Source organism: Gobio gobio (genome assembly GCF_949357685.1).
Source record: "Gobio gobio genome assembly, chromosome: 15".
NCBI classification, from domain to species: Eukaryota; Metazoa; Chordata; class Actinopteri; order Cypriniformes; family Gobionidae; genus Gobio; species Gobio gobio.
This window is the reverse complement of record NC_137108.1, coordinates 53,627,743-53,654,169: the sequence shown is the minus strand read 5'-3', so window position 1 is coordinate 53,654,169 and position 26,427 is coordinate 53,627,743. Positions and strand designations below refer to the sequence as shown.

The 26,427-nt window shown below is 38.0% G+C and overlaps 1 protein-coding gene across 2 annotated transcripts in view; it reads right to left on the bottom strand.

Moving 5' to 3' along the window:
- septin7b (septin 7b) overlaps nt 1-26,427 on the bottom strand; it is a 42,528-nt gene that overhangs the window by 11,292 nt on the left and 4,809 nt on the right. For both annotated transcript variants that reach the window (XM_079837287.1, XM_079837288.1), the window contains exons 2-10: nt 22,935-23,037; nt 17,668-17,774; nt 15,792-15,892; nt 15,531-15,665; nt 7,351-7,468; nt 6,921-7,013; nt 4,861-4,957; nt 3,501-3,552; nt 1,990-2,115 (exon numbers count right to left, since the gene is read on the bottom strand). In XM_079837287.1, the coding sequence (XP_079693413.1) occupies nt 1,990-2,115; nt 3,501-3,552; nt 4,861-4,957; nt 6,921-7,013; nt 7,351-7,468; nt 15,531-15,665; nt 15,792-15,892; nt 17,668-17,774; nt 22,935-22,944 (839 nt within the window). In that variant the 5' untranslated portion in view covers nt 22,945-23,037. The remainder of the gene's footprint in view (nt 1-1,989; nt 2,116-3,500; nt 3,553-4,860; nt 4,958-6,920; nt 7,014-7,350; nt 7,469-15,530; nt 15,666-15,791; nt 15,893-17,667; nt 17,775-22,934; nt 23,038-26,427) is intronic.

Below are 26,427 nucleotides of genomic sequence, written 5' to 3'. Positions count from 1 at the left end.
ACAAAAACACACACACTTAGCATGCTGCAAATCACACACTAAAGAGCAGAACAGTGTGTGGACAGAAGCAGACAGTCTGGGTCATAACGCTTTCAGTGTGGTTTCCTGCAGGAGGATATTTTGTGCTCATGCATATGTGCTTGTGTTAAGAGTTTTGCTTCTTAAATTAGGGGTTATTGGCCAGAGCAAACTGTGAAGCGGTCTCGAACGCACAGTCACCAGGAGAAAAGGCATTTTCCAAGCTATCTGGAAAGCAAAAGTCAACATGAATTCAAAAATCGACCCCGTTATATATTAAATTACACATTTTACTGAAAACTTGCAATTCTCACGATCCAATCAATTACTCTGATGAATAAAATAAAGACTTTGATGAATAAAACAGAGGTAAAAAATGGAAGCTTGACTCTTAGATCTTTTAAATGATGTATAGTTTGTCAAGGTAATTACTTACATCTGACAGTCATTTGAGCTAGTTTAAACAAATAAAGCTTAAGGACGAATGCGCCCTCAATCCGGTTAATGTGCATGTCACGTTGATTTTAGAAACAGAATTAGACCGGCCACAAACGCAAGTATGGCGGTTTACAGTGACAACAGGAAATGATGCAACATTATCTTACACTTAAATCAACCAATCTCAAACTCAGGGAAATGAAGGGTCTCCATCAAACAGCATTTGCCTCTCACTGACAGAGATCGCATTAAAGGAAATACGGTTATCATAATTCATCAGCAGTAAATCATAAGCAAATGTCTGACATGATTGTGAGCCTGTAGTCGAATTTAAAGGGTTAGTTCACCCAAAACTGTAAATTGTGTGATTAATGACTGAGCCTCATGTGGTTGGACACCCGTCAGACCTCCGTTCATCTTCAGACACAAATGAAGATATTTTAGTGTAAATCTGATGCTCTGAAAGGCCTCCATTGGCTCAACTTTACACTCTCAAGACCCTTAAAAGACACTAAAGACTAAAGTTACAAAGTCCATCTCACTACAGCGGCTCTACAATAACTTTATGAAGACGACAATAGTTTCTGTGCGCAAAAAAACCCCTAAATAACGACTTATATAGAGATGAGGATTTCAAAACACGGCCTCATGAAGCTTTGAAGCGTTATGAATCAGTGAGTCGATTCATGATTCGGATCGAGTGTCAAACTGCCAAACTGCTGAAATTTGGCGATTCAAACTGCTGAATCGACTCACTGATTCATAACGTTCTGAACCGCTGATTCGACTCACTGATTCATAACGTTCTGAACCGCTGATTCGACTCACTGATTCATAGCGCTCTGAACCGCTGATTCGACTCACTGATTCATAACGCTCTGAACCGCTGAATCGACTCACTGATTCATAACGCTCTGAACCGCTGAATCGACTCACTGATTCATAACGCTCTGAACCGCTGAATCGACTCACTGATTCATAACGCTTCGAAGCTTCATGATGCCGTGTTTTGAAATCGTCATCACTATATAAGTCGTTATTTAGGGTTTTTTTGCGCACAGAAACTATTCTCGTCTTCATAAAGTTATTGTAGAGCCGCTGTAGTGAGATGGACTTTGTAACTTTAGTCTTTAGTGTCTTTTAAGGGTCTTGAGAGTGTAAAGTTGAGCCAATGGAGGCCTTTCAGAGCATCAGATTTACACTAAAATATCTTCATTTGTGTCTGAAGATGAACGGAGGTCTGACGGGTGTCCAACCACATGAGGCTCAGTCATTAATGACACAATTTACAGTTTTGGCAGAACTAACCCTTTAAGAGTGCTGTTATTTCATTAAACCATCGCTAATAGTTAAGCAAGTGTCTGAATTGTAGCCACACATATAATAGACGCTATCTGCCATCTCTTAGGTTATTCCAAGCCTTTCCGCCCACACTTATAGTATATAAACGTCTGGACTCAAGCCGCATTATTTGACACGAGGTGTGTGTTTTCGGATGTTGAGAATTGTTTAATCTCAGGTGATGTAACTTACTTGGTGAGCTGGCCTTTGGTTTTGTTGTTGTCGATTCCGTTACAGGTCACGGCCGCAAGCTTCCTGCTTCTGTAGTTCTCATAGTGGACGTTATTCGTCACGTCCTTGAGGTCCTGCATGTGGGTTCTGACACAACACACACGGTTATTGCAAAACGCCTCAGGCTTGAAAACAGGTACATTTTTATACAATGATCCCACAAAGTATAAAGACAGCACGGCCATGCGTAAAGTGTGAATTAGACACATTACAGGGCTCGACATTAAACCTGTTCACAAGTACATCTGTCATTCACTTGTCCGAGTAAAACATTTGCTTGTCCGGAAATATTTTTTTTTGTTTGTTTTAAATATAATTTATTCTGAAGCAATATTCTGACCAGAGTTCAATCAGCTTTGACATGTTTAAATCTGCATATGTGTGATATTTTTACCTTTTTATAAAGGGCATTTTCCCATAATCTTATTAAATATAGGATGTGCTTCAGCTTTCATTTTATATTCTTAAATTTGATCTAGAAATTAAATTATAAGAAGACACTATAGGCTGTTACCAATCCAATTAAATCATTTACACTGAAAAATTACAACTGCATTAAATAATGGTATGAGATTGTTGTAAATATTTTTAAATATACAAATAAGAAATGTTGGAAAGATGAAACTAAAGCACCAGTAGGGGGCGCAGGTGACCGTCTGAATGAGCGAGTCATTGAGTCGATTCAGTGAAACGGCTGATTCGTTCAGGAATGAGGCGGTCGTTTACGAATAGTTCATTGAATCTTTGATTCAACCGATTCATTCAATCGCTGAATCACTAACACACTTTGAGACGCGTTATGTTATGGTTCTGCTGTGATCTTTGTTTGGAACTATTTTCGCTGCTGAAATAGAGCAAAAACAGTGAATATTGCATCTAAAATAAAAGTAACTTAATGTTTAATTGTTTATGGAGCTGGCGTATGAAATCAGTGTCATGTTCAGTCGTGATGGTATTCAGGAAAACACACTCTTGGTTGTGTGATGTTGCTTAACGTTATCATATGTTATAAATATAAAAACTGCACAATTTGTAATTTTAACCGTAGTGTGTTAACGGAGTTTCTCTGTGTGAGCGGCGCTCATTTGTTTCCGATTTTCTCCTGCGCGAGCCTCAACAGCTCAACCTTGTTACCGTCAGTACGTTATACATTATATATTATTATCTACTATTGATCGTCACTTACAGTAATGAATGCAGAATCATTCCTTCCTTTTGGTGATTCCCTAGTTATTTTTTGTTATTGACGTTTTAATCAGGATACTCGTCCGGTCGGGCAGGTAAAATTATCTTTCACTTGCCCTTTCAAAATTCAACTTGTCCCGGACAAGCGTTAATGTCGAGCCCTGCATTTAATATCAAACCAAATGGGCATTAATGTTGAAGAAAAATGGCACAAACACACTTCACAAGCAATGCATTATTCCTGTGCTAATGTGGAGTCGCTCTCCAAAAGCTGCCGCAGTTTTTACCTGATGAGCATGTTCCTCACCAGAGTGAAATCACAGTGGTCTCCGTTCTCAACTGTGCAGAAACAACACAGAATCAACATATTATACAAATGCCATTTATATTGGTTGACTACTGGACAAATAAAGCAATTTCAGCATATAATCATATCCTGGAAAAACAACACTAGTGTTCAAAATCTCGGGGTCCGATTTTTTATTTGATCAAAAATACAGTAAAAATGTTACGATTTAAATCATCCGTTCTCTATGTGAATATATAGTAAAGTGTGATTTATTCCTGTGATCAAAGCTGAGTTTATCATCATTACTCCAGTCTTCAGAGTCACATGACCCGTCACTGATCTCTCTACAGGGTTTATGAAGATTGGTTTAAGACTAATTAAAGAAAATGTTAGGAATAAATTGTTCTCTAAATGTGAACGTCTAAGCACACAATGAGTGTTAGTGACACTTCAAAGCTTGACAATACAATTTCCAACAGATCTCCATATTTTTAATACATTTAACAAAAAACAGCTTAAAGTTTGAGATTTGGGAAATCCTGTGAAAGTGATTTTATGATTAAAACCAGCACAAATATCTGCCAATGTGTTCATAAAAATCAACTTAACTCAAATGTGAGTCATTTTCATACCCAATGACAGATATTTGTTCTTGTTTTAAGCATAAACTCACTTCATTTGGTCAATTTCTCAGAAAACAAGACTTCATTTCTTCATTTCGCATCGTCTTGATTTAAGGATGTTTTATATATTTATACTGGAAAACAAAAATCAACTTTATATGTCTATGAAATCTGTGTGTTTTTTTCTGGTTTATTGTGCTGTATTCTTCTGGACTCTGCTTTAATGGTCAGATTAAATGTGACGACTCTCGTTCATCTTCTGGACACAAATGAAGAGATTTGTAATGAAATGGAAAGATTGACAGTCTAAGCAACTTCAGAAAGTTCATAAAGAGAAACTGATCCGTACGGATGGAGCGGATTATTCCAGATGTTCTGAAGAGACTCGACGGCTTTATATGATGAAGGAAAGTCTGACATGAGGGCGAGGAAATGACCACAGGATTGTCATTAATGGGTGAGCTGGCCCTTTAAGAGACTGAACTACTTCTGGTTTATTCATACACAATTTGATCCGCATTATACAGTAAATCCCATTTCTATGAATGGATTCGGTCCACATTTCCTGTATCACAGAAATCATACTCACCATGATATTGAATTTAAGACTTTCTGATTCAATTGAAGACACTTTAAGGCCTTAAATTGTGGAAGGTCAGACATTTTAAGAGCTGTGGAAACCCTGTCCTAATATGATGATTAGCAGAAGTGTGACTCTAAAAGCTGTGGAAGTACCTTCTGCCACGCCCCATGGGTACTGCCTTCCTCTGACCTTCTTGCCATTCGCCTCGATGATAGTGTTGCTTCCAACCACAGCCAGGGGCAACCGATCCTTGAGAAAATATAAAAATCGGCAGATATGAAAAAATGATGCCGATTTGATAACATGTTAATACGAGCCTGCAATAACTCACATGTGCAAGGACTGCTATAGTGATTAGATCATGTGAGCCGTGTGGCCATTCTTGAAGCAAAAACAAGCACATACATTGCATTTATGGTTATTTATATTTCCGTTTTTAAATACTGCCTTGAATTTGTGAATGTACAGAAGGACGTGACCCATAGGGTTGCTGGGTTTAAACAACAAAACTAGCCAAAAACAATCGCGTTTCCCCACAGCGCGCGCAGCCTCCACAGCAGCAGAAGCTCCTCCAGGTCCTAGTGCCGGCCCATTAAAATGTTATATATGTGTAGAGGCGGCGCTGTTGTTACAGTAATAAAATGAAAAGTAGAATACACAAATACATTGAAGTTACTTTTTTTTCTGAATAAATAAAGCAGTAATGATGTCAAATCACAAACATGACACTGTTTCAAATTAAATACTTGTATATACAGTTTATTAATCTGTAATAAAATTGTATGAAACTGATGATGAAAAATAATCCAAGGAGCACTAAAATAATTGTATATTTTTTTATTTGAAGCTAAAGACAGCATCAACTGATGCCATGCCACCCCCACATCATAGGCACAAACATTAAATCCAAAAATAAAATATTTAGATTACAACTGAATCTGTCTGGGATGAAAAAAATCACTGACTTTATTATTATTATTTTTAGAGAAAATATACTCTTATTATAAAAATTACTTTATTAACATTTATTTCTCTTTAACAAGTATCCTTTTAGCAAGGAGATATCAGAAATCTGAAACCAGAATAAAAAAAAAAAATGTTTTTGCTCAAAATGGAGTTGTTTCCAAGCAAAGGGAAAAAATAAACATATCGGTATCAATATCGGCCAAAATGAGTTGAAAAATATCGGCAAAAATCCAATATCGTGCATCCCTAAACTGAACATTTCTTACTTTTACTTTTGAAATAAGCGTTTGATATACAAAGTACAACACAAGACTCTCCTCTAGCACATTTAATGAAACTAAGAAATGGAGGAAAAAGTACTTTCTTTTTTAACAAAGGAGCACGTGCTTTTAATGTGAAAAAATTAGAAGTGCATAAAGAACTTTAGGGATGCAATGTTCAAACAGTCGAATAGTCGTCACAATCTGGCCCTTGTCAAACTCGCTCAAATCCTCACGCTTGCCCATTTCTCCTGCTTCTAACACATCAACTCTGAGGACAAAATGTTCACTTGCCGCCTAATATATCCCACCCACTAACAGGAGAACATCAGTGTTAGTCACTTCACCTGGTCATAATGTTATGCCTGACCGGTGTATATTCTAAACACTGGTTAAATGCCAAATAAATTAACAGAAAAAAGCACAGCACAAACATTTAGCGGCACAATGAAGGTTAACTAAATATTTTAGTTCACAAGAAAAATTATTTCATTGAAATAAAAACACTTTTAATATTTCTATTTCAAACTGTATTTATATAATAATAATTATAGAAATTATTTATATTCTAAAATTTGAATTAAATGCCAGATAAAGTTTATTTTGTAACAAAAATAACTAGAACCAAAATATGTTGGACTTTTAATTATAAACAAGCCCAAAATACATCAGGACTCTTATTTTGAAATGTCGTTACTGCTCATTCTCTCATAAGAGGGAGCTCAAATATGCACATCTTACCATCTGAAACATATTACAATACAAACACGGTCATAATTCATCAACAGTGGATCATATTGGCATAAACGCGCCGATTGTGAACGGCTCTGTAGAATTTGATGAAATCATCATCAATAATCACATTAAGCTGTATTTGTGAGTCTCTCAAATGGGGTTTAAGACTTTTATTATAGCGTTTAAGAGCTTAAATGTATGAACACTTCACACACACAAGTCTCAAATGCGAGTGAAAAGCTTGCTCTTACTTTGATCTTCTTCACAATCTTGTTTTCTTCCTCATCATCCGTCTCTGGAAACTCGTAGATTTTGATCTTGTGCTCCAGGATTTCTCGCATAATCTAGAGAAAGATAAATAAATGTGACACAAACCCCACGCGAAAGCTTCGGGCCAGCACAACCTCCAGAGATCAGAGAGCCATTGTTTAGGGCTGAGGAACATCCTCTGTTTATTTATCTGTGCATGTGCTCGAATCTTCCCCGTCTGGGTGGTAATGCAGAGATAACACTCTGACACACACACACACACACACACACACACACACACACACACACACACACACACACACACACACACACACACACACACACACACACACACACACACACACACACACACACACACACACACACACACACACACACACACACACACACACACACACACACTCTTCTGACCTGTCTCTTGAACTGTTGGCACTCTTCCGGGGTCAGGGTATCTGCTTTGGCTATCAGTGGGATGATGTTGACCTTCTCATGCAACCGCTTCATGAACTCAATGTCCAATGGTTTCAGTCTGGGGGAAAAACACAACACAACATGAAGAAGATGCACTGATTACACAGTTCTATCAGTCATGTGTAATAATACACTTTATCACTGGGATAAAAGGTTATAGTTCAGATATAAACACTGACGTCTACAAACACTTTTTGAAAGTAACGACGCTTCGAATAAAGATTGTGTTAAATATGTTGGTACACCAGTAGGTGGCGATAAGAGACATGTTTTTGTCATTGAATCATTCATTCAAGATATTCGTTCAAAAGTGCTGATTCATCCAGTAATGAAACGAGTCATTGAATCATTCATTCAAGAGATTCACTCAAAAACACTGATTCATCCAGTAATGAAACAAGTGCAGTCTTTATGAGTGAGTCACTGAATCATTCACTCGAGATTTGCTCAAAAACACTGATTCATACAGTCATGAAACAAGTGAAGTCTTTATGAGTGAGTCACTGAATCATTCACTCGAGATTTGCTCAAAAACACTGATTCATACAGTAATGAAACAAGTGAAGTCCTTATGAGTGAGCAGGGTTTTTCCTGGGTCAAAACTGGTCTTCGGTGGTGGCTGAGCATCCATACACACACACACACACACACACACGCACACGCACGCACGCACGCACGCACGCACAGTAAAAAAGTTCCCTACCCACGTGATCTGCAAGTGCAATACTGACAAAACATTTTAAATAAATTCAAAGAAAATTTGTAATTTTTGCTCATCTTATTTTGATACCTTGATGTTTGTTTTTGTTCCTCATTTTTACACTATTTACTGATAGTTGTTTTGGTATATAATCATATCAATATTAAAAAGTAGTATTAAAAAATGAACAAATAGTCTAATTTTCTGCTATATACAATTTCATAAAATTATCAGCTAGCTAACCACAACTTTGTTCTGGGTTCACTCCAGTCTAAACTAAATGATTTTAGGCTATTTATTTTACTACACATTGTCCAAATAAATAAGCTGAAAGACTGTGGATGATTAAAGCTAATTCTTACTATCCACTCTTGCTAAAGTGGGTAAGCACACTTGTGTTCTCATTTCAAGTGTTCTGAGTAAATGATTCAACTGATTCATGAGTTCAGTGTTGGACTGATCCGTTCTAACCAGTCGTTGAAATGATTCGGTTCAAAGGAGTCATAATGTGGCGAATCGGACATTGGCTGACGCGCTGTGTGTGAATCCCTTCTGTTAGAACATCGCGAAAGATTTGTCAACACACAGAAAACACTTCATAACCGGATAGGATTTGTTTCCCGTTTATTGAAAGTATGCTTTATGTCAGCTGGTCAGAGAATCAGTCAATGTTTTTTGAGCGCATTTCACACCCAGCGGTAATTAAAGGAAAACATCGTCTGATAGCGCCACGTGCAACATGGATTCGGTCTTCCGGCCTTTTGATTTTGATTAACGTAATATGTGAAATATTAGAAAGCTAAGAATGCTTATTTTGAAGACAGAGAGCGTGCGAGCGGGGGAGGAGCTCTCTGGTCGTTCTCTCTGACACTCAGTTAACGCAAGGGCAGCGGTCATCTATTCTACATCACTCCTAAATCACAATAACTCATCAAATAAGGCTTTGGCGGGACAACAATTTGTTTTGGCGGCCGCCAAAAAATTTTCAATGTAGGAAAAACCCTGGTGAGTCATTGAATCATTCACTCGAGATTTGCTCAAAAACACTGATTCATCCAGTAATGAAACAAGTGAAGCCCTTATGAATGAGTCATTGAATCATTCACTCAAGCGATTCGTTCAAAAACACTGATTCATCCAGTAATGAAACAAGTGAAGTCTTTATGAGTGAGTCATTGAATCATTCACTCGAGATTTGCTCAAAAACACTGATTCATCCAGTAATGAAACAAGTGAAGCCCTTATGAGTGAGTCATTGAATCATTCACTCAAGAGATTCGTTCAAAAACACTGATTCATCCAGTAATGAAACAAGTGAAGTCTTTATGAGTGAGTCATTGAATCATTCACTCAAGAGATTCGTTCAAAAACACTGATTCATCCAGTAATGAAACAAGTGAAGTCTTTATGAGTGAGTCATTGAATCATTCACTCGAGATTTGTTCAAAAACACTGATTCATCCAGTAATGAAACAAGTGAAGTCTTTATGAGTGAGTCATTGAATCATTCACTCGAGATTTGCTCAAAAACACTGATTCATCCAGTAATGAAACAAGTGAAGTCTTTATGAGTGAGTCATTGAATCATTCACTCAAGAGATTCGTTCAAAAACACTGATTCATCCAGTAATGAAACAAGTGAAGTCTTTATGAGTGAGTCACTGAATCATTCACTCAAGAGATTCGTTCAAAAACACTGATTCATCCAGTAATGAAACAAGTGAAGTCTTTATGAGTGAGTCATTGAATCATTTACTCAAGAGATTCACTCAAAAACACTGATTCATCCAGTAATGAAACAAGTGAAGTCTTTATGAGTGAGTCATTGAATCATTTACTCAAGAGATTCACTCAAAAACACTGATTCATCCAGTAATGAAACAAAGTCTTTATGAGTGAGTCACTGAATCATTCACTCGAGATTTGCTAAAAAACACTGATTCATCCAGTAATGAAACAAGTGAAGTCTTTATGAGTGAGTCATTGAATCATTCACTCAAGAGATTCATTCAAAAACACTGATTCATCCAGGAATGAAACAAGTGAAGTCTTTATGAGTGAGTCATTGAATCATTCACTCAAGAGATTCATTCAAAAACAATGATTCATCCAGTAATGAAACAAGTGAAGTCTTTATGAGTGAGTCACTGAATCATTCACTCGAGATTTGCTCAAAAACACTGATTCATCCAGTAATGAAACAAGTGAAGTCTTTATGAGTGAGTCATTGAATCATTCACTCAAGAGATTCACTCAAAAACACTGATTCATCCAGTAATGAAACAAGTGAAGTCTTTATGAGTGAGTCACTGAATCATTCACTCGAGATTTGCTCAAAAACACTGATTCATCCAGTAATGAAACAAGTGAAGCCCTTATGAGTGAGTCATTGAATCATTCACTCGAGATTTGCTCAAAAACACTGATTCATCCAGTAATGAAACAAGTGAAGTCTTTATGAGTGAGTCACTGAATCATTCACTCAAGAGATTCACTCAAAAACACTGATTCATCCAGTAATGAAACAAGTGAAGCCCTTATGAGTGAGTCATTGAATCATTCACTCGAGAATTGCTCAAAAACACTGATTCATCCAGTAATGAAACAAGTGAAGTCTTTATGAGTGAGTCACTGAATCATTCACTCAAGAGATTCACTCAAAAACACTGATTCATCCAGTAATGAAACAATAAGTCTTTGAGTGAGTCACTGAATCATTCACTCAAGAGATTCGTTCAAAAACACTGATTCATCCAGTAATGAAACAAGTGAAGTCTTTATGAGTGAGTCATTGAATCATTCACTCAAGAGATTCATTCAAAAACACTGATTCATCCAGTCATGAAACAAGTGAAGTCTTTATGAGTGAGTCATTGAATCATTCACTCAAGAGATTCACTCAAAAACACTGATTCATCCAGTAATGAAACAAGTGCAGTCTTTATGAGTGAGTCATTGAATCATTCACTCAAGAGATTCATTCAAAAACACTGATTCATCCAGTAATGAAACAAGTGCAGTCTTTATGAGTGAGTCATTGAATCATTCACTCAAGAGATTCATTCAAAAACACTGATTCATCCAGTAATGAAACAAGAGAAGTCTTTATGAGTGAGTCATTGAATCATTCACACAAGAGATTCATTCAAAAACACTGATTCATCCAGTAATGAAACAAGTGAAGTCTTTGAGTGAGTCACTGAATCATTCACACAAGAGATTCATTCAAAAACACTGATTCATCCAGTAATGAAACAATAAGTCTTTGAGTGAGTCACTGAATCATTCACACAAGAGATTCTTTATGAAGTCTTTATGAGTGAGTCATTGAATCTTTCACTCAAGAGATTCATTCAAAAACACTGATTCATCCAGTAATGAAACAAGTGAAGTCTTTATGAGTGAGTCATTGAATCTTTCACTCAAGAGATTCATTCAAAAACACTGATTCATCCAGTAATGAAACAAGTGAAGTCTTTATGAGTGAGTCATTGAATCATTCACTCAAGAGATTCACTCAAAAACACTGATTCATCCAGTAATGAAACAAGTGAAGTCTTTGAATGAGTCATTGAATCATTCACTCAAGAGATTCACTCAAAAACACTGATTCATCCAGTAATGAAACAAGTGAAGTCTTTATGAGTGAGTCATTGAATCATTCACTCAAGAGATTCACTCAAAAACACTGATTCATCCAGTAATGAAACAAGTGAAGTCTTTATGAGTGAGTCATTGAATCATTCATTCAAGAGATTCATTCAAAAACACTGATTCATCCAGTAATGAAACAAGTGAAGTCTTCATGAGTGAGTCATTGAATCATTCACTCAAGAGATTCATTCAAAAACACTGATTCATCCAGTAATGAAACAAGTGAAGTCTTTATGAGTGAGTCATTGAATCATTCACTCGAGATTTGCTCAAAAACACTGATTCATCCAGTAATGAAACAAGTGAAGTCTTTATGAGTGAGTCATTGAATCATTCACTCAAGAGATTCATTCAAAAACACTGATTCATCCAGTAATGAAACAAGTGAAGTCTTCATGAGTGAGTCATTGAATCATTCACTCAAGAGATTAATTCAAAAACACTGATTCATCCAGTAATGAAACAAGTGAAGTCTTTATGAGTGAGTCATTGAATCATTCATTCAAGAGATTCATTCAAAAACACTGATTCATCCAGTAATGAAACAAGTGAAGTCTTTATGAGTGAGTCATTGAATCATTCACTCGAGATTTGCTCAAAAACACTGATTCATCCAGTAATGAAACAAGTGAAGTCTTTATGAGTGAGTCATTGAATCATTCACTCAAGAGATTCATTCAAAAACACTGATTCATCCAGTAATGAAACAAGTGAAGTCTTCATGAGTGAGTCATTGAATCATTCACTCGAGATTTGCTCAAAAACACTGATTCATCCAGTAATGAAACAAGTGAAGTCTTTATGAGTGAGTCATTGAATCATTCATTCAAAAGATTCATTCAAAAACACTGATTCATCCAGTAATGAAACAAGTGAAGTCTTTATGAGTGAGTCATTGAATCATTCACTCAAGAGATTCATTCAAAAACACTGATTCATCCAGTAATGAAACAAGTGAAGTCTTTATGAGTGAGTCATTGAATCATTCACTCAAGAGATTCATTCAAAAACACTGATTCATCCAGTAATGAAACAATAAGTCTTTGAGTGAGTCACTGAATCATTCACTCAAGAGATTCATTCAAAAACACTGATTCATCCAGTCATGAAACAAGTGAAGTCTTTATGAGTGAGTCATTGAATCATTCACTTAAGAGATTCATTCAAAAACACTGATAAATCCAGTAATGAAACAAGTGAAGTCTTTATGAGTGAGTCATTGAATCATTCACACAAGAGATTCATTCAAAAACACTGATTCATCCAGTAATGAAACAATAAGTCTTTGAGTGAGTCACTGAATCATTCACTCAAGAGATTCACTCAAAAACACTGATTCATCCAGTAATGAAACAATAAGTCTTTGAGTGAGTCACTGAATCATTCACTCAAGAGATTCACTCAAAAACACTGATTCATCCAGTAATGAAACAAGTGAAGCCCTTATGAGTGAGTCATTGAATCATTCACTCGAGATTTGCTCAAAAACACTGATTCATCCAGTCATGAAACAAGTGAAGTCTTTATGAGTGAGTCATTGAATCATTCACTCAAGAGATTCACTCAAAAACACTGATTCATCCAGTAATGAAACAATAAGTCTTTGAGTGAGTCACTGAATCATTCACTTTAAACAGGAGAACATGACGTTTCCATCTAGCTCATTTGAAGTCCCAATTTTACATTTATTTAGTCGAGAATGGATTAAATGAATAGAATTTAAAGAAAAACGGCAGCAAAAATGTGGTGTTTTTACTGTGAACTCAAACAGAACTTCATGAAGTTTGGATTTTTTCCTTTAGAAAGTTATACTTGGTTGTTTTAGACTTCCAGATGAAATTGTCAACATGTAACAATCCCTCAGCAAGTTATAACCATTTATAATAATTTTATTCTAGGTGTTTTTTTGAGTGAAAACAGGTGTTGGCCAACAAAATCTGTTTAATAACACGTTTTACCTCACTTCATATGGTCAGTCGAGTGTTTGTGAGCTGACAGAATGAGGCAGACAATTATTTTATAGGCTGTGATAAAGTCTATGTCAATCAGCACTGCTTTATTATTATGAAAACACAAGAGAAGGCTTGAGGAACTCAAATACAGCATATCTTGATGCAGTCGTGTGTTTATTGCCCTCATGTTTAATCAGTCAAAGCGTTTCTATCTTCCTTTTATTCAGCCTGACGAATCAATGATCCGCACTCACCACAGAGCCTCTGAATAATCCACCGCGAGATGTGATGCTTCTGAAAAGCGGAGATTCTCCTCTATACAGAGCAGTTTACAGCACACAGACTGGATTAGCGCTTTAAAAGTTATTCAACATTTTAGAAGGAAACATCTCTGTCTTTAAGGCGAGACATCGTTTTTCATGCAGTGGTCCACTTTGAGATTTTGGGCCAGAAATTTAAAACCACATCTGATTGGTCAATTTCTCACTACGCTTCCTTTAGAGAAAATACTGCAGACAACGCCGACATCAGCTCATAAACACTCACAGAAAAGAGCAAATAGCAAGAGCTAGTAAAAGAAAGTAAACAACAACAGATTAGATGATGAAACCCTGTCAGAATTAGATTCAAATAGTTATAGATGGACATATACAACAAACAGGGACAGTGTGTGTGTGTGTGTGTGTGTGTGTGTGTGTGTGTGTGTGTGTGTGTGTGTGTGTGTGTGTGTGTGTGTGTGTGTGTGTGTGTGTGTGTGACTGTTGTGTGTTTGTTAAGGTAGTTCTCTAATAGCTATTGCTATTAATAATTTATTCATTTATCAATTTCCACACGTTTTAGATATTATACACTACTGATATTAATGAACTGAATATATATTTAGTTTGTAGGTTGGGGGTTTTATAGAAATGTATGCAGTTATACAGTATAAAACTTTAAAGGCCGTTTTCTCAAATTGAGTTTTTCCTCAAACACTCAGAGTCAGATTCTCCACTTCAGCAGCACCAGCTCTTCCAGTCTCATACTGGACTATATTCTGAAGGCTTTTCCCGAGGGATTTGTTGATATATAACTTCTATCCTGAGTTATAGGTCCTTTTACTCCAAAAAACATGCCGAAAATTGATTTAAGGCTATATAAGACTTTGTAACGACGTTTTTAGTGTCTTTTAAGGGTCTTGAGAGTGTAAAGTTGAGCCAATGGAGGCCTTTCAGAGCATCAGATTTACACTAAAATATCTTCATTTGTGTCTGAAGATGAACGGAGGTCTGACGGGTGTCCAACCACATGAGGCTCAGTCATTAATGACACAATTTACAGTTTTGGGTGAACTAACCCTTTAACTCATTTAAGACTCCTAATATGAGAATACTCAAAATTCTCTGTGTTGTTGTTTGTTCAAGAGCAACTCGATGTGAGAAGGAAACTGACGCGAGTCTGTCTGTGCGTCGAGCGTGTGTGTGTGTGTGTGTGTGTGTGTGTCAGAGTGTCCCTCGATTAGCTGACATGAGACGCAGCCACACAGACAGGACATTGACACACACACACACACACACACACACACACACACACACACACACACAGCGTGTTCTCTTGTGTCTTGTCGCGTTTGGAAGCATTTACATGTATAAGAGCGTGATCATATAATGTAACGCTCGGCAAAAATGTATATCAAAACGGACGCTGGAAATTATCGAGCTCATTTTTTTATTTATTGTGCGATTAATTGATTTATTGCCCATCGCGACAGGCCTCCACACAACACTGGAGAACATGCGGAGACGAATGTGAGAGCAGGAGCTGTGGATGCTCACCCGTGTCCTGAGGGAGCGATGAAGTAAAGGCAGCAGTGAACTCTACAGTCCGGCATCTGCCTTCGGTTCACACGCGACTCGGCATTCAGGAAATCCTCAAACTTACTGTCGATGTGATCGATGACCGGCTGCCAGCTGGAGCAAACACACACACACACACACACACACACACACATTACATCTGAACCACGGTAGCACCACACACACACACACACACACACACACACACACACACACACACTACACCTGAACCGCTCTCACCAGTTGCTGTTGTCCACGGCGTCTCCAAACCCTGGAGTGTCCACTATGGTGAACAGCAGCTGGACGCCGCCCTCCTTCATCAGCACTTTGGACTGCTCCACCTGCACTCAACATATAAACACTAAACATGTTATGCTGCGGTCACACCGAGTGATTTACATGTTAAGTCAATGTGGCTTGATTTCGTTGTGTTGTGGCTTGATTTCGTTGTGTTGTGACTTGATTTCGTTGTGTTGTGGCCTGATTTCGTTGTGTTGTGGCTTGATTTCGTTGTGTTGTGGCTTGATTTCGTTGTGTTGTGACTTGATTTCGTTGTGTTGTGACTTGATTTCGTTGTGTTGTGGCTTGATTTCATTGTGTTGTGGCCTGATTTCGTTGTGTTGTGGCCTGATTTCGTTGTGTTGTGGCTTGATTTTTTTGTGTTGTGGCTTGATTTCGTTGTGTTGTGGCTTGATTTTGTTGTGTTGTGGCTTGATTTCGTTGTGTTGTGGCTTGATTTCGTTGTGTTGTGGCCTGATTTTGTTGTGTTGTGGCTTGATTTCGTTGTGTTGTGGCCTGATTTCGTTGTGTTGTGGCTTGATTTTGTTGTGTTGTGGCTTGATTTCGTTGTGTTGTGGCTTGATTTTGTTGTGTTGTGGCCTGATTTTGTTGTGTTGTGGCTTGATTTCGTTGTGTTGTGGCCTGATTTTGTTGTGTTGTGGCTTGATTTTGTTGTGTTGTGGCTTGATTTCGTTGTGTTGTGGCCTGATTTTGTTGTGTTGTGGCCTGATTTTGTTGTGTTGTGGCTTGATTTCGTTGTGTTGTGGCCTGATTTCGTTGTGTTGTGGCTTGATTTTGTTGTGTTGTGGCTTGATTTCGTTGTGTTGTGGCTTGATTTTGTTGTGTTGTGGCCTGATTTTGTTGTGTTGTGGCTTGATTTCGTTGTGTTGTGGCCTGATTTCGTTCTGTTGTGGCTTGATTTTGTTGTGTTGTGGCCTGATTTCGTTGTGTTGTGGCCTGATTTCGTTGTGTTGTGGCTTGATTTCGTTGTGTTGTGGCTTGATTTCGTTGTGTTGTGGCTTGATTTCGTTGTGTTGTGGCTTGATTTCATTGTGTTGTGGCCTGATTTTGTTGTGTTGTGGCTTGATTTCGTTGTGTTGTGGCTTGATTTCGTTGTGTTGTGGCTTGATTTCGTTGTGTTGTGGCTTGATTCCGTTGTGTTGTGGCTTGATTCCGTTGTGTTGTGGCTTGATTTCGTGGTGTTGTGGATTTATTTTGTTGTGTTGTGGATTTATGAATGCTTTTTAAATTTCGTTGTGTTGTGCACTACTGGGCCACCGTAGAAAACACGCTACCGTCATAATGATAGTGAGCGCGATAGCGAGTGTGTGTGTGTGTGTGTGTGTGTGTGTGTGTGTGTGTGTGTGTGTGGTAAACCGCGCTTCTACAGCATTCATTCGCACAGAGACACGCAGGATTCGTATTTAAATAGTGTTTTTGCGGTTTAATATTCACAGACGCTCGTCTATATCACCAGATGTGTCTCAGGTACCGAAATTTGGCACCGATTGATTTAATGTGAATCTGTTCTCGGTAGAACCGACGTAATCCGGTCAGTGCCCTTAAAAGTGTCGCGTTCGGTCCCCAACCCTAGTCCTCCTACAGCGGAGCGGCGGAAGCTTTGGACATGTCCAAGCACGCAGGCCCGAGCGCAGCTATTAGTGGAGAATGCTGGAGAAGCAGCCCTGGACCTGGACCTGGACCTGGACCTGGACCTGCAGGCTCTGGTCTCAGCAAGGCCTTCGAAAACCCCTTAAAGCCCTATTTCCCAGAGCTCAGCTGAGAACAAACACGCAGCATCCATTGACATGTGGGAAACTGCGCTCGGCTTTTATACCTGCACGGTTTTCTTGATTCTGTGCGAGGGCCCGGGATATTCTCCAGAGTACAGATCCGTCAGGAACAGGGAGTTTATCAGCGTGGATTTCCCCAAACCTGACTCTCCTGGAAAACAAACAGAATAAAGACAAATGTGAGGTTAAAATGAGAGCTGAGTTCAGTACAACGTCCTATAAAAATAGATTTACTGAAGGAAATAGTGCCATTGGCTCAACTTTACACTCTCAAGACCCTTAAAAGACACTAAAGACTAAAGTTACAAAGTCCATCTCACTACAGCGGCTCTACAATAACTTTATGAAGACGAGAATAGTTTCTGTGCGCAAAAACCCCCTAAATAACGACTTATATAGTGATGACGATTTCAAAACACGGCCTCATGAAGCTTCGAAGCGTTATGAATCAGTGAGTCGATTCAGCGGTTCAGAGCGTTATGAATCAGTGAGTCGATTCAGCGGTTCAGAGCGTTATGAATCAGTGAGTCGATTCAGCGGTTCAGAGCGTTATGAATCAGTGAGTCGATTCAGCAGTTTGAATCGCCAAATTTCAGCAGTTTGACACGCGATCTGAATCATGAATCGACTCACTGATTCATAAAGCTCTGAACCGCTGAATCGACTCACTGATTCATAACGCTCTGAACCGCTGAATCGACTCACTGATTCATAACGCTCTGAACCGCTGAATCGACTCACTGATTCATAACGCTCTGAACCGCTGAATCGACTCACTGATTCATAACGCTCTGAACCGCTGAATCGACTCACTGATTCATAACGCTCTGAACCGCTGAATCGACTCACTGATTCATAACGCTCTGAACCGCTGAATCGACTCACTGATTCATAACGCTCTGAATCATGAATCGACTCACTGATTCATAAAGCTCTGAACCGCTGAATCGACTCACTGATTCATAACGCTCTGAACCGCTGAATCGACTCACTGATTCATAACGCTCTGAACCGCTGAATCGACTCACTGATTCATAACGCTCTGAACCGCTGAATCGACTCACTGATTCATAACGCTTCGAAGCTTCATGAGGCCGTGTTTTGAAATCGTCATCACTATATAAGTCGTTATTTAGGGTTTTTTTGCGCACAGAAACTATTCTCGTCTTCATAAAGTTATTGTAGAGCCGCTGTAGTGAGATGGACTTTGTAACTTTAGTCTTTAGTGTCTTTTAAGGGTCTTGAGAGTGTAAAGTTGAGCCAATGGAGGCCTTTCAGAGCATCAGATTTACACTAAAATATCTTCATTTGTGTCTGAAGATGAACGGAGGTCTGACGGGTGTCCAACCACATGAGGCTCAGTCATTAATCACACAATTTACATTTTTGGGTGAAATAACCCTTTAATTCAAGAGATTCGTTCAAAAACGCTGATTCATCCAGTAATGAAATGAGTGAAGTCTTCATGAGTGAGTCATTGAATCATTCACTCAAGAACAATTTCTATCTCTCTATTTAAACAAAAAAAAAAAGTGGTTGTCAATTTAATCCAGGATCATTTAGAAGTCAAGCTTGATGATGATGTATTTAGCATGAAAGTGTGAGCACAGAGCACTAGCAGCGGGACTACATCTGAAGAGATGAGGGTTTGAGCCAATAGAGTGGCATGCAGCCGCCCGCTCTCATTAACTCCAGTGAAGGGCTTCTGGCACAGATGCAGACTGGGCCGCTTTACACACACACACACACACTAATGCAAGAACAACTGGGTAAAGTCCACCTGCACTGCCAATTTCTGTTACAGATCCGCTATAAAACTTCATTAATGACAGAAAATATTGGGGGTATTATGTGATGAAATGGATCTTTTACAGCTATAAACTTGAGAAAATAACTCAAGCATGCACAACCACGAGTCCTCGGGTCGGATTCACAAATTAATCTTTCTGTCCCGTATCACTCGTAAAAGCAGCTGCACTTTCTAAAATGGCAGCCAACCGTGGGTCCAATATTGCATCATCATAATCATTTTTAAAAATCTATAAGTTGTGCAGCACAAAACTAGACATATATGGTATCATTTGAATGATTAGAACCTCTTGATAACGTAATCACTTTTGCAGTAACATAGAAAAAGATAATGCAGTCTGAATTTGATTCGATATCAGAGACTAGGGCTGGGTAAAAAATATTGATTTCTCGATTTTACACTTTTACAAAACAATATCGATTCTTAAATCCCAAGAATCGATTAGTCATCCTGTTTTCAGTTAGTGAATGAAATAAACATTGTAGCGCACCTCCCATCCAATAAATCGCAATAATCTTTGTGCTTTATTACTATTGATATTTTTTACGAAATTCAAAAGCATAAATACCGCTTTGGAGCGAGATTGGAGAGAGAAGCGGCAGCAATGAGCAAACATGAACGGATCTTCTCTTCCGCCTTAATACAGCGCGAAATAAACATCAATAAGCATCTGAAAATGTGTTAAAAGATACAGGACAACTTACTGAAATCTGTATTATGTCACATAGAATAGCTCAAAAGTGTTTTAACCGCAGAAAGACGTCAGTAAAATGGCTAATAAGTAAACGATGTCATGTGACGTCACATATAGCTCAGAAAAACCATATCCAGTGTCCATAAACTTGTTTGTCAGCTAGAAAAATGAACTCTAGAGAGGAGGATTTTGCTAATTATATGCACCATTACAGAGGCTATTGATTGTCATGTTTAATGTTCTTCAATATTTAATGCATGTAGCCTATGAATAAATCTGGCAAGTTTTTATGACAGCCAAATGTTTATATTAAAAAAAACTAATTGGAGTAGAAATATGATTATATAATTGTAAAGCTTTATTATAAAAATTAAAATCATTTAGTGTAATTTAACAAATCAGTTGATTTTTACCTTCACTATTAGTGGGCTAATGTTGCACCAAATGATTCCCATAGTTTACAACATTAGTTCAGACATTTGTTTTCCTTGAGAAAATTGGCCATGTATTATACCTGATATATATCTAAAATAACCGAAATTTAATTGAATATCGAATCGAATTGTGAAATGTGTGTCAATACCCAGCCCTGTTAGAGACAAGCACTTTAGTTGCCAGTAATGTTGAAATCAATGTATTTTCAGTGCAGATTTAGAGATGAAGGCATTTGTAGTTCATCATATTTTTGGTTGAATTTTTATATTTTGTACCAAAGCAACTTAAAGGACATAGAACAACAACAAAATGAGATCAATTTTGTGAAGGATTGCCTATGTTTGCTTTAACAATATGAACAGACATGTTTTGAGAACATTATATTTTGTTCAATTAAGAACAAATGCTATCTACACTCATTTCTTTAGTCTGGCATCATAAATTATTGTTTTTAGGTACATAATTGTCCGGACCTCGGCCGGTGACGAGGGTTCATTTACTGGACCTCAAGCAATTTTAGTTGAAGACCAATCAGAGCCCGGGATCTCCCTTTACAGGGTTGAGGAGGCGTGGCCTTCTTTTCGATTTCCCAGCGGCTATGGAAAGTCAATGCAGATGAGGAGTTATTTAGGGCCCTATAACTCCCGCATTTACGGAATCGCGGAATTTTACATATTTGGAATGAAATGTTGTTTTGTGTGGGAAGCAAATCTGGGCGACACAACCCTTCAAAACAATGAGAGTGTGGCGAAGCGGCTCTCCAAATGTCTTTTGCTTTCGTCGGCGGAAAAGTTAAGAAACTCAACGCGAAGCCCTCAGTGCCGAGCCGAGCTGTGCTTGCTGTATTTTGCCTTGTTTTTAACGCACTTTAATGCACTGTATGGAAAATAATGTCCTTATGAACTTGAGATGCGCAGGATCCACGTCATGTTCGGAAGAGGCAGATCTTAAAGTGCTTTAAGTCATTAATGTTCATCACAGAACAACGGGAACAGAGGAAATTTTAGCTTTAATGATGATTAATCTAGATTTCATTTATTGTTTATGCAGTTAAGAAAGGTCTTGAACTTTATTATATTTCTAACAGGGAAGGCCACGGGTAAATATAACATTTATTATAATGGGTTTATGTAAAGATTGTTTCAAGTTAAATTAAAAGTTGTTTTTTAAAGCTTAATAAATGTTGAAATTGGGAGCTTTCAGTTATACTGTACTGTAACGTCATTAATGTTTCATAGAGACATCAGTGATACTGGCCTTCATTCATAAAAACATGACAATACAACACATATTTAAGATATACTGTCTTTAAATTGTTTCTACAGTCATTTGGAGAGTAACAGAAATTATAATATCAAAATATTAAAAACTCCAATGTTTTTTAATTGCAATTATTCAAGATTAGTTACAGAAAAATTCGATTAATTCAGTTTTTTTAATCAATTGACAGCACAAATATTATGTTGTGACTTGATGTCCTTAAAGTGCATGATTTGTCCTGAAAAGTACAGAGTAAATGTGATGTTTGTTACCTTAATAAATTTAAGGTCATTCCTATTTTATGTTCTATTATATTAACATTAAAAGCACACTCTTTTTACGACTAAAATAACAGTTAAGGGTAAAAAAAAACAGAATTCCCAAATATTAAAACAGAAAAAAAGGAATTAACAAAAATTTAAAAGAAAAAAAAATGAATTTCCAAAAATGTAAACGGAAAAAAACGAATTAGCAAAAATTAAAACAAAAAAAAAATGGAATTTGGGAAAAAATAAAATGCCCTAATTATTAGATAGTGTACAGATTAATCTCAATAACTTTTCTTTGGAAGGAGATATCAAGAAAATTATTGTTTACAAGTGGAATCAACAGAAACTTTCTGAAGGGATGTAGACCAAACAGATTAAATATTATAGATTTTCATATAACAAATTAATTAAAAAATAAATTAAAAACTGACTTTATATGCGTTTATCACAAAACTGAGAATAAATACAATATAATATCTGCAATATTCCACCACTGTAGTGTTTTCTGTAAAATGAGACCGTTTTTGATCAATTTTCTCCAGTGTGTGTGTGTTGGGCGCTCTTTTAAACTCAGATATGCCTAATTCTCTAAAACAAATGCTAAATATGCTGCAGAGCTGAAGCGTTTTTCAAGATGAACAGGATGTGAAATCACTGCTATTCAACCCCAGCTTCCTGTGTGGTTATCCAAACAGCATTTAGACCAAATGTCAAGAATGTAGTTTGAAAACTGGCAAATGTTCAAAACGAGACAGGAAGCTTCTCAAGTGGTCATTATGAGTTGTGTAGTTGTGTAGTTGTGTAGCTGCATTCTGAAGACATTGGGCGAATGCGCTTTCTTACCCACGACCATCAGGGTGAACTCAAAGCCGCGCTTCACTGACTTCCTGTACACTTGATTGGGGAGGCTGGCGAAGCCCACATATCCCTCCAGACTCTTCTGCTGCTGAAAACACACACACACACACACACACACACACTTGATCAGACATTACACTAGAATATCTACACTATAATACCGGTGTCTTTACACTTACTGCTGTGTATGTGAGTTCCACAAGTGCATGTTAAGAGTTGAAGGCGATGCAAAATGAAGATCCGGTCGAACAGCATTTTGGGCCATGAAGGGAGAGAAAGCACAGATATTAATGACACGCACACAGTCAGAACTACTGAAGCGCACACCCAACTTCCTGCATTCTGCCTCATTTACACTGCTCAAAAGGCGATTCTCATGATAAACATGGACAGAATAAAAAACACACTTTTAGTATTTCTGTGCCAAACACACTCCTTCAGGATTCAAACACGTTTCGGAAAGTTTTTCCCGAGTATGGCCCTGTGAAAGGCTGGAATTCCTTATATGGGCACCAGGGATGGAAATTAGCACCCGCAAATAAGCCAATTAGCAAATAAAAATAGCATAGCTACTGTTTCACCTGGACGCCGGACACTTTTATGCTGCGTTCACACCAAACGCGAATTGAGCGTCAGGCGCGAGTGATTTCAATGTTAAGTCAATGGAAAGGCGCGTTGACGCGCGTCTGGAGGTCCCGCGGCGCGGAAGGCGCGTTACGCGCGGCGCGAAGGACGCGAATCCGCCTCATTCGCGCGTCCAGTTCGCGCGAATTGGACGCGAATTGAGCGTCTTGCGCGATACGCGCGTTACACGCGAATGGTGCTGTTGTGCATTCACGCGTTTGAAGCGAATTCGCGTCTGACGCCCGAGTTGAAAAATTTGAACTTTGGCGTCAATTCGCGTCGCGTTAACCAATCAGGAGCCTGCTCGCTGCTGTCACGTGGTAAAGTGACGTGTATGAGAAACCCTGCATAAATTAAAAACAGTACTATTGTGTCACAAAATGTAGTTTTAAGACGTTTTCAGGTGGGAATATAGTTGTTTAAAGCTCAAATCTGTGGTTTATTTATAAAGAGAGCGCCTATTTTAAAAAATAATCTTGTGTTTTTGGAGTTGTGAGATCCAGGCGATCACCGGGCAATCACTGCTCATAACCCCGGCGAAGGCAGCCTTTCCTCGGCCAGTCCTTCTGGCGTCTGCCGCTGGCTCTGATGTCCTGTAGTGGCTCGTCTTGTGTAGATCTAACGGCCGAGCTTTGCTCTCATGAATCTATAATTTGTTGTCTGCCAAATCGTTTTGACTGAGGGCAAAGAGAAGTTTCATAACTTTATATTTTAAGGATATTTAAATATACATGTAGTGAAGATAATGTAGGAGTTGCCTGGACCACATTTGTGTGGCTTTTAATTCTTAATATATATGTTTAATGAAAATGTAAAGAGGCAGAGTGGTGTTTTATGACATATTTCTCCTGGAGTGCCTTGAACGCGCGTCAATTTCGCTTCAAACGCTCGATTTCTACGCGCGTCCAATTCTCTGCGGACGCGCGAATGCATTCAAAATGTTCGCGCGTGAAACTAGACGCGGTAGACGCGATTTTGACGCTCAATTCGCGTTTGGTGTGAACACACCATTAGAGGAGGCACACCTTCAAAAAAAAGTGGCATTACAAATCAAATCCATAATCAGTAGTAGAGAAGTTAATTTGCACGTGGTTGCGTTTTAGCGGCTTTATTGCCATAGCAACGGAGTCTCGAGAACATGCGCTGGAAACTTGCGCGGTTTTTTTAAAACATCGAGCTCGCGTCGCGTCCACCGTTTGAACACAAGAGGATCTCCAGATATAGAGACTCTATATATATCTATAATAGAGCTGAATAGAAAAAAAGATATCAATGGGTCTGTCCAGTAACTCATGATGAACGAATGACGCAGGGTTCCCACTGTTTTTCAGCAACCATTTTCCAGTACATTTTAAATTTTACTACGGCAGGAATAAAAGACAAGGCTCACGCCAAATATTGCTTTCTAAGCCTTTAAAAGCTGTGCGGTTTATTGCCATTATTTAACAATCCAGCATTTTTCAACATGAGCTCTTAATCACACATTATGACTATGGAAGCTTGTTTACACCACACAATAGAAAGAAAAGGTCATTGTGACTTTTTATCTCGCTATTCTGACTTTCTCGTAATTGCGAGTTTACATATTTGTGATATAAACGCGCAAATTGTCGCAATTCTTTTTTCCTCAGAATTTGACTTTATAACTTGCAATTGCAGTTTGGATCTCACAATTCTGAGAAAAGAAGTCAGAAGTGCAAGATATAAACTCACAACTGCGCAAAAAAGTCAATTGTGAAGAAAAGACTTCCGAGTTTATATCACACAATTCTGACTATATCTTGCAATTATGACTTTATAACACACAAATGTGACTTTATATCAAAATGATGTGATTAGTTAGCAGCTTACGAGTTAACATTCACTGCATACATTTGAGCAGTTATAGCATTAGCTATTAAACATCATTATTCAAATACTCACACACATCAAACTCAGCATTCCTGAACATGTGCTGTAATTGTTCTATAAACTATCAGGAAAAGCGTAGAGAAGTGGCTAATGTACACAGGTGACGATATTTATTTTAGCACACTTCACCGAAAACCACACTACAGAAGAATCATGTAAAACAGATCAAAATAAACCTTGATATCACTTGTGACATGAGAACAAAATGTATGTAGAAATGTAACGTTAACTTATACAACTCAATTTATGATATCTAAATGTTTCCTAATTTCACTAAACACTTTAGTGAACTTTTCTTTATTAAACAGGCTTTTTTATGCTTTTGTAGGCTCGTTTTGTAAATATAAGCAACTATTTTGTATGTGCAAACTGGACCAGCCTTACTTTGCATCGCCCGCCACAAGCTCTGAGTCTGCAACACGACAAGAGAAATTAATTTAGTTGATTTGTAAGGACATGAGAGCGATCAGTGTCGTGGATGAGGCTGGAGTTCTGTCAGCAATGGAGCCGAGGAACCATAACCCTAACATTACTAAAGTGTAGGCTACTGTACTGACTGAAGAGATATCGCATGAATGAAGGATAAATGCACTGCTTCCACTGGTGATTATTTTCCGTTTCATGTCAAGGAAAAGTTCCATGTTTACCACAGCACAGCTCGCTCGGAGCGTTCAATAATATGCTGGAAAACTTATATTAATATTTGTTTCAATCACTGAATGAAGCCTGCTATATTTGGGACAAGAGTCGCGACCTTAAATTGCTTGCACTAAACTCTTGATCAGCTTTCAATGTGTGTGTGTTCATTTAAACCGTTATGCGCAGAGAGCGCGAGGGCGATGAGTCATTAGTTGATTTACGTGTTTTTGTGTAGATAATACGTTGTCAAATATGTTTAAACTTAACTAGACTACCTATATAAGTAGTTATGTGTCTTTGTTTT